This window comes from Pararge aegeria, chromosome 21, assembly GCF_905163445.1.
Source record: "Pararge aegeria chromosome 21, ilParAegt1.1, whole genome shotgun sequence".
NCBI lineage: Eukaryota > Metazoa > Arthropoda > Insecta > Lepidoptera > Nymphalidae > Pararge > Pararge aegeria.
The window spans coordinates 10,947,731-10,961,628 of record NC_053200.1 but is presented as its reverse complement, the minus strand read 5'-3'; the positions used below and the strand labels follow the sequence as shown (position 1 = coordinate 10,961,628).

Below are 13,898 nucleotides of genomic sequence, written 5' to 3'. Positions count from 1 at the left end.
GAAATATGTAACTAGTCTATGGCCTTCTATACCATGATTTTTTATATCTATGGTCAATAAAATGTCAAATCAACGAATGACCTTTGGCAATTTCAAATTTTACAAAATTTCGCGATGTTGAGAGGGGTGGTTATTGTGTATTTTTTTATTTAACAAATTAAAACTCATGCCAGCTATAAATTTGTGTCTTAAAAATCATTGCAATGAAAGAAAAATGGAATTTTATTTTATATCTCGTTTGGTTCTCCTATCTTATCCTCTCCGCGGTTCTCATGTTCGGCCAGGGTTTCCTCCTATCTCGTAAAACGTTAAGCGATGTATCAGAATGTGTACCTTTAAAAAGCTTCGGTTGCGATGGGCATCAGAACTCCAGCGTGAAGGTTCCATGCAGCGATGATAATAAAATTCGCCGGATACTGTCTAACTCCGGTTCACCTATAATATGCGCTCCCAAGAAGAATAAAGTGGCGTTAATTTTGGTGGATGCTTTGCGATACGATTTTACAGAATATGATGAAAGTAATGCAAGCCCTTTGTATTATCAAAATCGTCTGCCAGTGATTCGAAAGACTGTTGATAAGTGGCCGAACCGTGCGCGGGTTTTTCGATTTATGGCTGATCCACCTACAACTACACTCCAGCGCGTAAAGGCTCTAGTTACAGGCTCCTTGCCTACTTTTATTGATATGAGTGCCAATTTCGCTGCTATGGAAATACAAGAAGATAATGTGATTGATCAAGTAAGAGATCCGTTTGGTTTTATTTTTACAAGAGTCTGCATTAGCTATAGCTAGCTAATACCTTTTAGATTATAAGTCTAGCCAATGGGCAAGCACAGCATGTTTCAGTAACTTCTGAGTATAAATAAAACACTCCTTGTAAATGGACTACCTAACCAACTAAAAAAGTTGAGAAAATCAGTTTAGATATTTGCACAGTAAAAAAATGCCAAGATTACTCCTTGTTTAAGTCTTAAACCTGCCTTAAAGTACTTGTCATCTGTTACTATCTAAATCACTATCTCACATACACCTACTTGTACATTGCTTCATGTTCACACCTACAACTCGTCTGGCAAGGCATTGGAACTGTCTAAACTGTCGGGCTGGTGAGGAACCATCATCCAAAATTAAGGCAAGGGATTGCCACAAACAATATTGAGTGTCTGGCAGTGAACGTCATGATTTTTAATAATATTCTTAATAAAATATGAAAACAATCACATTTAATTGTACATGTGAAGTACCTTCATTAACGTTCTGCAAAAGCCTCAAACCCAAACTTCATGATTGTCTTCCTTGTGTATGTTTATAAAATAAAGAAGATCCCAGATCTTTGTTTGTTCATTCACAGGCTGTTAGACCATTAACCTAACTCATTAGACCAAATATATAGGAAAACAAGTAATTAGTAGACTATAGGCAATTACATGTTTTCACAAATAGAATTACAAGTTTATAACATACTTCAGCTTCTGTAAATCATGGAGTTTCATAAACATTAATTATTAAGGAAGCCAATACCATGCCAGCCATGATAGGTGGTTTGGAATTTTTTTTTACATGCAGGAAACGCATGTAAAGCAAAGCTACGTAAATTCGAAAAAAAAGAGAAGTTAGCCAAATTTCCTATCTTGGCCTTGTACTTAATAAAAAGCTAATCACATACTCAATAACTTGGTAATGTTCTTTGATTATTACCACTACGAGGTACTAAAAGATAAAGGACAAACACAAATGACAAAGACTGTTCATTTTCAAATCTTTAGTCCAATTTAGTGATCATTCACAGATTGTAAAACAAGGTAACAAAGCAGTACTATTGGGAGATGACACATGGGCTAGACTGATGCCTGCAAGATGGCACCGCTCCCATGCATTATATTCATTCCATACCTGGGACCTTGATACTGTTGATAATGGTAAGTTAAGATAATCTTTCACTACAAAATGCAGGCAACATTTACTATATCCTAGTAAATGTTTATTTCAAAAAGACTACTCAGGAACTGTTTCATCTTTTTATACTCACACAAGTCACTGAGTGTGTCTGTTAAGGTTTTGAGCTCCTCACTAAGACCTGCTTCCTGATTCATTCAAACTGGGTTTCTTTTCAACAATAGGCACTTTCTGTGTAAGGTAATTTACAATGGTAATTTTTCATATTTTAGGGCATGTATGTATGTATGTAGGGCATGAACAGTCAACAGATTAATCTTGTTATCAATGTTCTAACATTGACTTATCTAATACTCACCTGTATGTTTAATTATTCTTGCAGAGGTTGACTCAAAAATCTATGATGAATTGAAGAAATCAGACTGGGATATACTTGTGGCACACTACTTAGGAGTTGATCATGCAGGACATAGATATGGACCGAATCATCCTGAGATGGCTAGAAAATTAAAAGAAACAAACGCTAGGCTTGAGCGATTCATTGAAATGCTGCCCCCAGATGTTATTCTTTATGTCATAGGTGACCATGGCATGACAGAAACAGGTATATAACAGAGAATACATTTTAAGAGTAAACATTAACACAAGTTATTGAATATTTTGTTAGTTACTCTGTTGCTAAGTGAAGAACAGTGGCATGCACTTCATACATGCACAAAAGCACTGCCCACCCAAATTATTTTATATAACTCGTATTTGAAGGGAATTTTTCCATGTACATTGCCTTATGCATACCCTGTGCACGCCACTGGTGAAGTCATACAAAAAGCACTTACTTAAGTATTAGTATGAACTAGTGGTCCCGCAGTTGACAAAATTAGACCATAATTAATTTAAATACAACAATATTAAGGGTTGAAACAATATTAAGGTTGTCAAAGACTATACTTCAATTATCACAGATTGTGTCAAGCACTGACACAGGTTAATTTGCCAATTTTTCCATACAAGTTATAATCCAAAAAACTATTAATAAAAAGTATATATGCGAAATATGTCAAGTACATAGTAGTGTGGGTAATGTTTTTTTATTGTTTTAATGTATTTATTATGCAAAAATTAATAAAAAACTTAGGATTCTGCACTCCTTCTCCATATAAACTATAAGTGTGGGAAAATTCATACTTCACCGTCTGCACAATTTTCGTAAAAATTTTTTGCTTCACATTGTAATATATATATAATTTGGGTTATACCTAATCACCCTTTTACTTAAGCAATAGTTTCGCAATGAAACTGACTTTCCAATTATATTCTACTAGCTGTTGCCCGCGACTTCGTTTGCGTTTGTTTTTCGAAAGACATCTGGCATTCGATTTAGTTTTATTCTACGCACTTTATGTATTTAGGATAGCTAAGCCTTAAATAATGGGTTGGCTGCCGTCCGCTGAGGAGTTGTGTCCTCTATCTCCAATCACATTCATCAGATCTACACGAAATTTGAGCAAAATTAAACAGACATTATAACCTCTAAAGTACAAAAGTTTAAATTGGTTATCATTTGACGGCGTTATGGTGTAAAATCGTCAAAAAACTTCTACCCCTCTCCCAAAAGAACTGAGCTTAATTTCGGGATAAAAAGAATCCTATATTAGTTCTAATACCTTCAGAAATATGTGTATAAAGTTTCATGATGATCGGTTTAGTAGTTTTTGCGTGAAAGCGTAACAAACAAACATACATTCACATTTATAATTTTAGTATAGATTAGTAGGGATGCTGGTTATGCCAAATATACATCAGTATTATTAATTATTATTGTTTCTCTACCACCACCAGACACGTGTTAACGTTTTTAACTCATAATTCATTAGGAACGTTTGTGTCCTCATTTTTAAATCACATGAGGTAGGTCAAGTGTTTTTGTTTAAATGATGATAATAATGAATGCTCATAATGGAGTCATTAATCTAGTGACAAAGGTATTTGGAAGCAATTGGGACTGTTTTCGTCTGCGTGGCCATCGTAGGTGGAAAAGATAAAATTGTTTCTTCTACCATAGCATTCCGAGCATTGGTGCACAAGTGGAAATAATATCCAAATCATCATATTAACCGATAGACGTCTACTGCTGGACATAGATCTTTTGTAGGGAGTTCCAAATTCAACGGTTTTGTGCCGTTTGGATCCAGCGGCTACCTCCGACCCGTGTCTGTCCATCTCGTTAGGGTTCGACCAACGCTGCGCTTACCAGTTCGGGCTGCCATTCCAGCACCTTGGGACCCCAACGTCCATCCTTTCTCCGAACTAATGCCCCGCCCATTGTCACTTCAGCTTCGCGACTCGTTAAGCTACGTCGGTAATTCTGGTTCTTCTACCGATCTCCACAAAATCTAAATAATATAACTATATTATGTGTAATCATAAATGAACTTCTCCTATTCTCTGTTGCCCTACCGTGGAAGGTGGATATGTTAATTTTATCCCTTGTCAGGGGATATAATTTTTATCCCCTGCCTATGATAGCCGTGCAGATTATATCAACTGATTAGGAGTAAAATTGACATGACCACACGACACAGCACAGCAACAGATAAAAGAAGTATTTCCTGTTTTACAATACATTTATAATATTTGGATATTATTTCTGTGCAGTTCTACGCTCTGAGAGCGGATAAAACTGCGGAAGAACATAAAATGTTGTTCTTACCCTGTGGCGAAAAATGTCTCTTGCCCATTCAAGGGGGGCTGCACATAAGATTAATTGAAGGTGTTTTAAAATTTAAAATGCTGTTTTTATTTTGGCTATGGTACAATCAACTTTGTGGAATTGGGGTTGGAGCTACTTTACCCAAAGTAAACTCGATGTTTTAATAATAAGTAAAGAAGAAGATAATAAGTAAAGCCTACGTGACAGATATTTTTTATTTTATTATTTTACCAATAAGTATCTATTATATAAAGATGGGAAGTTAATCTTAACTAAAATTTTTAAATTTACATTGTTTTAGACTCACAAGAATGGAAAAAATCGGATGGTAGGTGTTTACCTATTTGCTTAATGACTTGTATGGTTATTAGAATATAACATGTTTTAATAGATAATTGTGTGTGATTCTAAAGCATATCTGGGTAGTTGTTTATTTTAGCTTTTTTACTCCTTTTTTTTTTGAGTTAACTTACTATATGTTTGCTTGTGTTCCTGTGCAACATTTTAATACAGAGTACATTCTGCAGAGTGAATGTTTACAGTCAGGGATTAAGTGCATGCAAATTGATTGTTTACTTACTTTATGTGGTGAATTCTTAACTCCTTTTTTCTACAAGTTTATCCAGCAATAAGACTTGAAATAGTAATATATATAATTATACAACGTGTATCAAAATTATTAAATACTGTTGAAGGGTGCATAAGTATATTTCATATGGAATCACCCTGTAAAAATATTAAATCAAAAGAAGCATATTTTTAACCAAAACATTCTAAGTGTTTACTTATGACAACCCTATTGAAGATAAAATACCGACACTTGCATAGTACGCGACGCGCCAAGTAGGTACTTAATAAAGTTACAGGAGTCACTAGATTGTACTTTTGCATTTGATTTTAAGGCTGTTTTTCAGTAAAAACTATGGCAATGGCTTACTCAAATACTATTAGCGTTTCGGTTTCACAGATAAGTCTCAGAGACAGTAAATAATGTACCTCTAAAGCCTCTGAATTATTATTTCGGTTTTCGTTTACACGTTGTGTCAATAGTCTGAGGACTTGAAGAATTGCAAGTTTCCGAATCTTATACATAAGGTACAGTTCCTTTGAAAGAAAGGCTGAAGTCCTGATTACGAGGTTATAACAGCTTATTTGTATATTTAGTTTAAAGCTTTTGTAGATAGACAGTAATTGGTCAGTGGTTTTTTTATATTGAAAAATATGTTTGTCAAACAGGTGATCACGGTGGGGAAAGCAAAGCTGAGCGTACAGCAGCTTTGTTCGCATACTGCTCTACAGGATTCGCTGGGGATGAAGCGGACAGGCAGATTGGTAGGGAAGTGCAACAAACCGATCTGGCATCTACACTTAGTGCGGCCTTGGGGAGACCCCCGCCGGCCCCGTCACTAGGGAATTTACTTCTACCTGTTCTACCAAATATGCCCGTAGCTCATACATTATTACATCTGAGCAACAATTTGAAACAGGTAAGAAAAATAAATAAAATTTCTATTCCATTGGATAGCATCATCTATCCATCATCGCCACTATCCCCAGCCTATTAATGTCTCATTACTGGAGCCAGAAGCTTAAACCATCCAAGCCACAACAAACGCATTGGAAGTATCGTATTCTTCACGATATAGGTACAGTAGGGGAAAAAGTAAAAGGTATACCCGGCTGAGATATAGTTTCTAAGTAGTATACGTGACACCGCTGTACAAGAACCACAAAAAAAAATTTTCTTTATTTTTTGAAGTACAGAAGGGAGTGCCTTGCTGTGCACCCCTGTACTTTCTAGGGCGCCACCGCACCCAGGTTTGGAAGCCCTGGTCTGGGCAGTAAGTTATATCTGTATGCCGTCATGGAATTTGGCATGACGCTGTCATTGCCTTCTCTGCGCCACCGCTATGTGTCGATTACAGCACCCGGACGTCCCGCGATGACCAACTTTTTTTTCTGAATGTGGCAAAGATAAATTTGTATATATATGTATATCAATGTTAGGCTTAAAAATGTCTTCTAAAATTTTATAGAATTGTTAGAGAATATTATTTCCATTTTCTTCTTTGCTTTCTGAGTCCAGGCTGTGGGTTCGATTCCCACAACTGGAAAACGTTTGTGTGATCAACATAAATGTTTTTGAGTGTCTGGGTGTTTATTTGTATATTATAAGTATTTATGTATATTATTCATAAAAATATTCATCAGTTATCTTAGTACCCATAACACAAGCTACGCTTACTTTTGAACTAGATGGCGATGTGTATATTGTCGTAGTATATTTATTTATTTTTATTATTTATTTTAGGTAACCCAGTATTTAGTAAGATATGGTGAGGAATCGCAACAGATCTCGTTGGATCGACTGGCTCAGTTAATAAATGCGACCAGAACGCAGATTGGCCTAGCAGCTGGTGTTGAAACTGAGGCCGATCTTCGGATTTATATTTCTGATGTTAGGTAAGAATAGATCGTGGAGGGTATATTGCTAATTTGTGACCTAAATTACTGTAATTTTCAAAGTAGCTTTTGCTTATAAGTTACAGAAGTTTAGGTTACAAATTAAATTCCATCAAAGTTTGTTAATTTAAAATCTACTTATACTACCTAAATGAAAACAACCTTGAAATCCATAAGCTTATTTTTAACCGGTTGACAAATATATCTTGGAAGTTGGTTGTCTCAGTATGCTACCTAAAAAATATACATATAAGATAAAACAAAAATTTTAAAACTTTGAACCCAAATTTTAAAGAAAGTAACAAATAACCAAATAAAAGAAGGAATGAATGAATAGGTTCACTTTTATTGTACACCACATAAATACATGAGACAAAAGAAGTCACAAAACAGCGCATACAATTTTTCAACCTTGGCGCTATATAGCAATCTTTTACAGGCAACTAATCCACCGTAAGAAATAACTACAGGAAATAATTGCTAACGCTTGCAGTTTTTAAATTGTGCCTATTTGTTTCAGGAACCTAATGGATAAAGTACGTGGAGCGTTTCGGGAAGTCTGGGTCGAATTTGATTCTTTATCTATGCTTCGGGCTCTTTTATTGCTCCTTCTAGCAGTATTCTTCAATTGGATCATAACTGAAGGCATTCCGGTTGAACGTATTCCTCATGTTTTCGCTAGTTCCTTCGTCCCAAGTGGACTTGTATCTGTCGCAGTTTGTATTGGCTTATGTTACACAGCGTACTACCTTGAAATCTTAGAAAATGTCGAGCACGCTATAATTTTGAGCACAGGGTTAGTGTCTGGAGCCATTACGTGCGTTTTAGTTGTAATGCACTGGGATGGAATAACTCAGAGATGGTCTGAAGGGCGTGCGCAGTTCTACGATCGATTCGCTAGAACTGCATTATTCGCGTCAGCTGTAATATTAGTTTCGAATAGTTACATTATAGAAGAAGGTGCAACGTTGTCGTATTTGACGCTATCGGTTTTAGGTGTGATAGTTTGGAATGTACGGACGGTGAAATCTTTTCTGCTATGGGCCGCTTTTGGTGGTGTTATGGTGTTAACTCGGTCTTATAGGGGTTGTAGAGAAGAGCAAGGGGATTGTTGGACGGCTGGGGAAGGTTCTACCACGGGTAATGCATCTAGAGCTGCTTTGGTTTTAGCCTTAGGTTCTGTAGCAGCTGTTATAGCGATCGCTAGACGTCATGTTGAATGGAGAGGTTATGGAATAGTTATAGCTGGTATCTTCGCATGTGCTCATTGGGCTGTAGGCTGGGGATCTTTAGGGTCTCCGAGTAGATCCAGAATGTTGGCCAGAGGAGCTTGGTTGGTTATAGCAACCATGTTTGTCCTTCTGTGGAGGAAGGATGGTAGAGGGGCCACTATGCCTCTGGTCGTGTCTGGTCTGTTGTTCTATTTGGCCAATACATTGGTATTGGGTGCGGCATTTGCTCCAACGGCTGGTCTAGCACTTCTCTCGGGATTCATTGCACTGAATGTCGTTCCGATATTGAAGACTGAAGGCTCGACGAAATTTTGTAAGTTGAAACATTTGTTTTGAAGACGGCTTAGAGTAAACTAGCAAAACTTTTCGAATTATATCATCAAATGTAGTTTCATTTATGGATTCACCATTATTACCCATTACCGGCCAACTACAGGGCAGTGGTCTCCTCTCGGAATGAGAAAGATCCGTAGTCCAGCAATCTGGCGAAGTCTATGTTGCTAGACTTCACGCCGCACACACGCCTTTGAGAACGTTATGATCACAATGTTTTCCTTCATATTGTCATATTTTGATCGTTAAAATAATGATTTGGATTTGAGTTGTATTATTTATACAACGTGTAACGGAATTACGAAATACTATTAAAGGGTGCATAAGTATATTTCATTAGGAATCACTCTGTAGAAATAATAAATCAAAAGAAGCGCATTTATTTTCTCTCAGTGTTTGCTTATGACAACCCTATTGAAGGTAAAAGATCGACACGTGCATAGTACCTAATAAAGTGACAGGAGTCACTTGATATTACTCATATAAAGATCTGATTTCTTCCAGTAAAAACTATTATAGTGGTTTACTCAAACTATTAGATTTTCGGTATCATAGATAAGTCATAATGTACCTCTAAAGCTTGTGAAGTATGTTTTCGGTTTTCATTAACACATTGTTAAAACAGTGCACACTACGGATAGCTGTTTACCTATGTTTGTTTTTAACTATATGTTTAATGTACATAAACGGGTATTATTCAAAAAGATGTAGTTGCATTCTCATAGCACTCCGTAATTAGTTTGAAATATTGATATTTAAAAAAAATATATACTGCAGTGTTCAAGCCGAAATCCAGTGCTCATAATAAATCACTTTTCAGCTCTAGCAACGAGATGCAATTCAAGCATGGCTTGTCTTTGGGCGCTATTGGCCTCGTATCACTTCTATGGCACGGGACACCACGCTACCCTGGGTCATGTGAGATGGGCCGCAGTCTTCCACGCTGGTGACCCTAATTACACGTCGTTTGGGACGCCAATATCTGTTGTGCTGATGTTTATTTATTTGTTTGGTAAGTTTCGACTTCATCACCATCACCATTTGACAGCCGGTTGGCGCAGTGGGCAGCGACCCTGCTTTCTGAGTCCAAGGCCCAAGGTCGTGGTTCGATTCCCGCAACTGGAAAGTGTTTGTGTGATGAACATGGTTTTTTTTTTCAGTGTCTGGGTGTTTATCTGTATATTATAAGATAATATGTGTATTATATTCATAAAAATATTTATCAGCTATCTTAGTACCCATAACACAAGCTTCGCCTACTTTGGGGGCTAGATGGCGATGTGTGTAATCTCGTAGTATATTAATTGTTCTTTTATTCATCATATGATAATATTCATTACAATCATCATGTTTCAAAAAAGGATACATATTGACGGAAGGATATATTTGGCGGCCTTATTCCTGCATAGCGACCTCTTTCACGGGGGTGAATCTTCACCCATCAAAACTTCGGGCTAGTACCAAATATTTGTTCATAGAAAAACCAAATAGGTACTGTTTGTCATTGTCATTGTCCCGACCCGGGGATTGAACCCAGGGCTTCGTGGTGTGCAGTCGAACATACTAATCACTAGATCAACGAGGCAGTGTCTTAAATAAATCCAATTTTTACTATGATTTTCATTTAAAGTAAAAACACAGCTTCAGATATGGGGACTGCTTCGATGGAGTAAACAGGCTACACCTAACATAAAGGTTGAGCATTTTTAATTCACTGGAAAAATAGATTTAAGAAAAATCTGTTCATTCTTGTATTGCTTTCTCGCCTTGATGAACGTACTTCACTCGCTAGAGCAAGCAAAACGCAAAACATAGAGTAAAAATCGTTAAAAAATCCTCCAAAAGTTATTTCCGAAGCGTAATAACTAAAAACAATCTCGAGTATTGAATTGTATAGTTAAAAGCATCTGACGTAGGGTTAATACTGTCTTTGTCTTGGGCACTCCTACAACCCTTGCTACACTCAGGATTCCAGATAGTCATGCTCGGGAGTTACTCTAGAATTCCTCGCTATGTATGGATTTATCACGGCGCCCGTTACGTTATTTTATTTATTTATTAAATTTTGCTTAAACATGGTACAAAAAAACATAGATGTTATGCGTAATTCATGATCTACATATTCAGCCAAGATTGGCGTGAAAAAATTATTAACATTATTTTAAAACTAATTTTAATTATAATATTACGATTTTATGATAATACAATACAATTTGGTTCCCAAAGATATAACTAGATTTAATACCATAATATTAAAGCATGTCCTCAAATGTCAGCCAATACCAAAATGTTTAATTAAGTTGATTACTCTTCTTAATGTTATATAATTATTAAAATTAACCAAAATATTCATTTAAATCATATTAACATTGATTCAGAAGATGCTCTTGATTAATTATTTTTCTTAAAGAGATCTAACGGTAGTTTATTGTATAGCTTAGGTAACATTACATATGAGCTTTTGCTATATTTAACTGTTTTTGATGGAGACATAAGAAGTTTATATTTATGGCGCTCTCACAATGCTTATAATATAGTGCATGTTCTTCTTTACGAAAAGCAGTGATTCATGAATGTATAACGAAGGTAATGTAAGGACCTTTAGTTCCTTCCTGACACACTTTTGGGCTTTGAACCCGTGCTCATTGCATTACCTCTTCGTTGAAAAATGTAATATATAATTCAGGTATGCCATTGATGTTCGGTGCGACGGTCCCTCTGCTAGCGCTCTGGGGCAGTAAAGGAGCGTCTGCCCTCGGCCCGCGGACGCAGTTAGCAGCAGTATTCTCTATATGTCTCAAGTTTGCGTTGTGCTTCGCTATTAGAGTAAGTACTAACTCGAAAACTACGTGATTAAAAAGCCATATGAAAGGTTTCTAAGAATTGCAATTGTATAAAAATTTTTTGTTCTGATGGACTAGTTAATTAAGATGCCATGCAAAAGGTTTTTATGAATTTCTTGTAGGTATGGGTACAATTGTTTTGTTTCGTTGGAGGTGATGAATCCTAAATTCATCTTAGAATCTAAGATCCATTAATCAAGCCAGAAAGGCTGAGCGGATCTGGATAAAATTTAGCACAGTGTTAGATTATAGTGTGGAACAGCACAAATGCTACTTTTTATCCCGGAAAAATGTATGGTTCCCGTGGGAGAGATTTGTTTCTTTTTTTGCCTAATAGTTATTCGGGGTTAGAATATCATAGGCATACACAAAATCAAAATTTCCACGCGAACGAAGTCGTGGGATATATCTCAGTGGCGTGCACTTCATACATTCGTAAAGGCACTGCCTACCCTAATTCTTTGATATACCTAACTCTTACAGTAGCAGGATTTTTCCATTTTATCTCATCTTCCTGCATTATGTCTACCCTGGTCATAAACTATATGCACGCCACTGCTTTATCTAGATAGCTCTAATCCGCGCTAACCAGGCTTATTTGCACGGTGAAATTTATAATTACTTCAATCTTTTTAAACGCAGATAATCTCTACGACAAATAATCGCTAAGTTTACAAATTGAAGTAATTATAAATTTACACCGTGCAGATTTGACTGGTGCGCTGATTAAACCTAATTAAACTTAATATTCTGCTGGAATGGCAGAACCGTGGAATTTGGAACTCCCTACAAAAGACCTATGTCCAGCTGTGGACGTCTATGATATGATGAAACTTAATATTCATTGCATATCATACCTTCCACAAAGTAATACTGACTAGTAGACTAACAAAGCGGTTAATTTATTTTTCTATGTATGCATTTTCAGGTATTCGCGTGTGCATTATCAGCCACGATCCACTGCCGTCACCTCATGATATGGGGGGTGTTTACACCGAAGTTGTTGTTCGAAGTGGGATCGTGTTTCGCAGCGCTCTTAGGGGCTCTTATAGGAGCCATTTTGACTATGTGGCACATACCCAGCCAAGTCCGATCCAGTTGACAAAAGTGATAATACTAAATTGTGTACAGACCATAGAAAAAAATATTCGTTCGGAAACCAATACCGAGCCAATACGGACTTAGAGTTACCGACAAAATACAAATTTTACAGGAGATATTTATTTTTATTATAATTATACGGTTAAAGTGCTGTTAAATTGCTATTTAATATAATCTGTTAATTTTATTATTTCTATCAGTGTTTTTACCTACACGTGGGAGGAATTATCAATTTTTAATTAATAACTCCACCAAAAAATATGCATTTTTAATTTATAAAAATAATTTGTTATATTACAATTTAAGAGTATTTCATTGGTATATAAAAAATATTTTATTCGTTCAAATAGCTTTTTAAATAACCCGTATTTATTTGTAACATGTAAAAGATACAAATGTTTACTGTGGGTTATACTTAGGAAATAAACGTGAAGCATCGCGGACTTCTTTATCGATAATTTTGAGATATACAATTTCGTCGTATATTCATTTGATCTATTGACACGTATGACTGTCGTTGAAGGGAAACCACGTGAGGAAACTTGCCTTCCTGAGAGTTCTCGATAATATTCTCAAAGGTGTGTGGAGTCCGCCAATCCGCACTGGGCCAGCGTGGTGGACTACGGCCTTAACCCCTTCTCATTGTGGGAAGAGACCGGTGCCCTGTAGTGAGCCGGTGATGTGTTGATGATAATGATAATTGGCATGTAAGGTTTAGCCAGCGTTTGTCATATAAGCGCACAAAAATTAACGCCATCAGATTACAAATCTTTGTAATTTCTTGGAATTCCTCTATTATAATATACATGTATACTTCATATATACCTTCCTATTGAATCACTCTATCTATTGCTGAAAACTAATAAAATTCGTGGCGTAGTTTAAAAGATCTAAGAATACAAAAAAGGGGACCTACTTTGTTTTATTTAAAAGCACATTTATCCGTAAAAAGATATTTAAAAAAGTATAATTTGTTTTTTGTCGGCTACGCCATATCGGCAGTAGGGAATGGCTCGATACAGTTGGGCCGAAGGTAGCTCTGGGATTTTCGCGCAACTCCCATGTATGAATTGACATTTAAATGGTTACAACGACATTTGTACATGAGCAAAGTCAAAGTCAAATATATCTTTATTCAAATAGGCACATAGATGGCACTTTTGATGCGTTATTATATACAAAATGTGTACATAGCAGTGAGTAGTGATGGCGATAACTACAATCGTAAACTTAAAACTAAAGCTACGAGGGTTCCAATCGCGCCCTGGTCTAAGAAGAAGCCCACAACAAACTTAGCCGGGTGTTCTTTTTGTTATCA

At 36.3% G+C, this 13,898-nt stretch overlaps 1 protein-coding gene across 2 annotated transcripts; it reads left to right on the top strand.

Moving 5' to 3' along the window:
• Nucleotides 1-83: 83 nt before the first annotated feature.
• On the top strand, nt 84-12,794 carry LOC120633324 (GPI ethanolamine phosphate transferase 3). 2 transcript variants are annotated; one of them, XM_039903513.1, is made up of 10 exons: nt 84-740; nt 1,792-1,921; nt 2,281-2,502; nt 4,910-4,936; nt 5,845-6,095; nt 6,920-7,071; nt 7,592-8,616; nt 9,457-9,648; nt 11,323-11,462; nt 12,408-12,794. In XM_039903513.1, the coding sequence occupies exons 1-10, from the start codon at nt 204-206 to the stop codon at nt 12,579-12,581; spliced, it is 2,850 nt and encodes a 949-aa protein (XP_039759447.1). In that variant the 5' UTR covers nt 84-203; the 3' UTR covers nt 12,582-12,794. The 2 variants fall into 2 exon arrangements, with proteins under 2 accessions (XP_039759447.1, XP_039759449.1); XM_039903515.1 differs by lacking the exon at nt 4,910-4,936.
• Nucleotides 12,795-13,898: the final 1,104 nt, after the last annotated feature.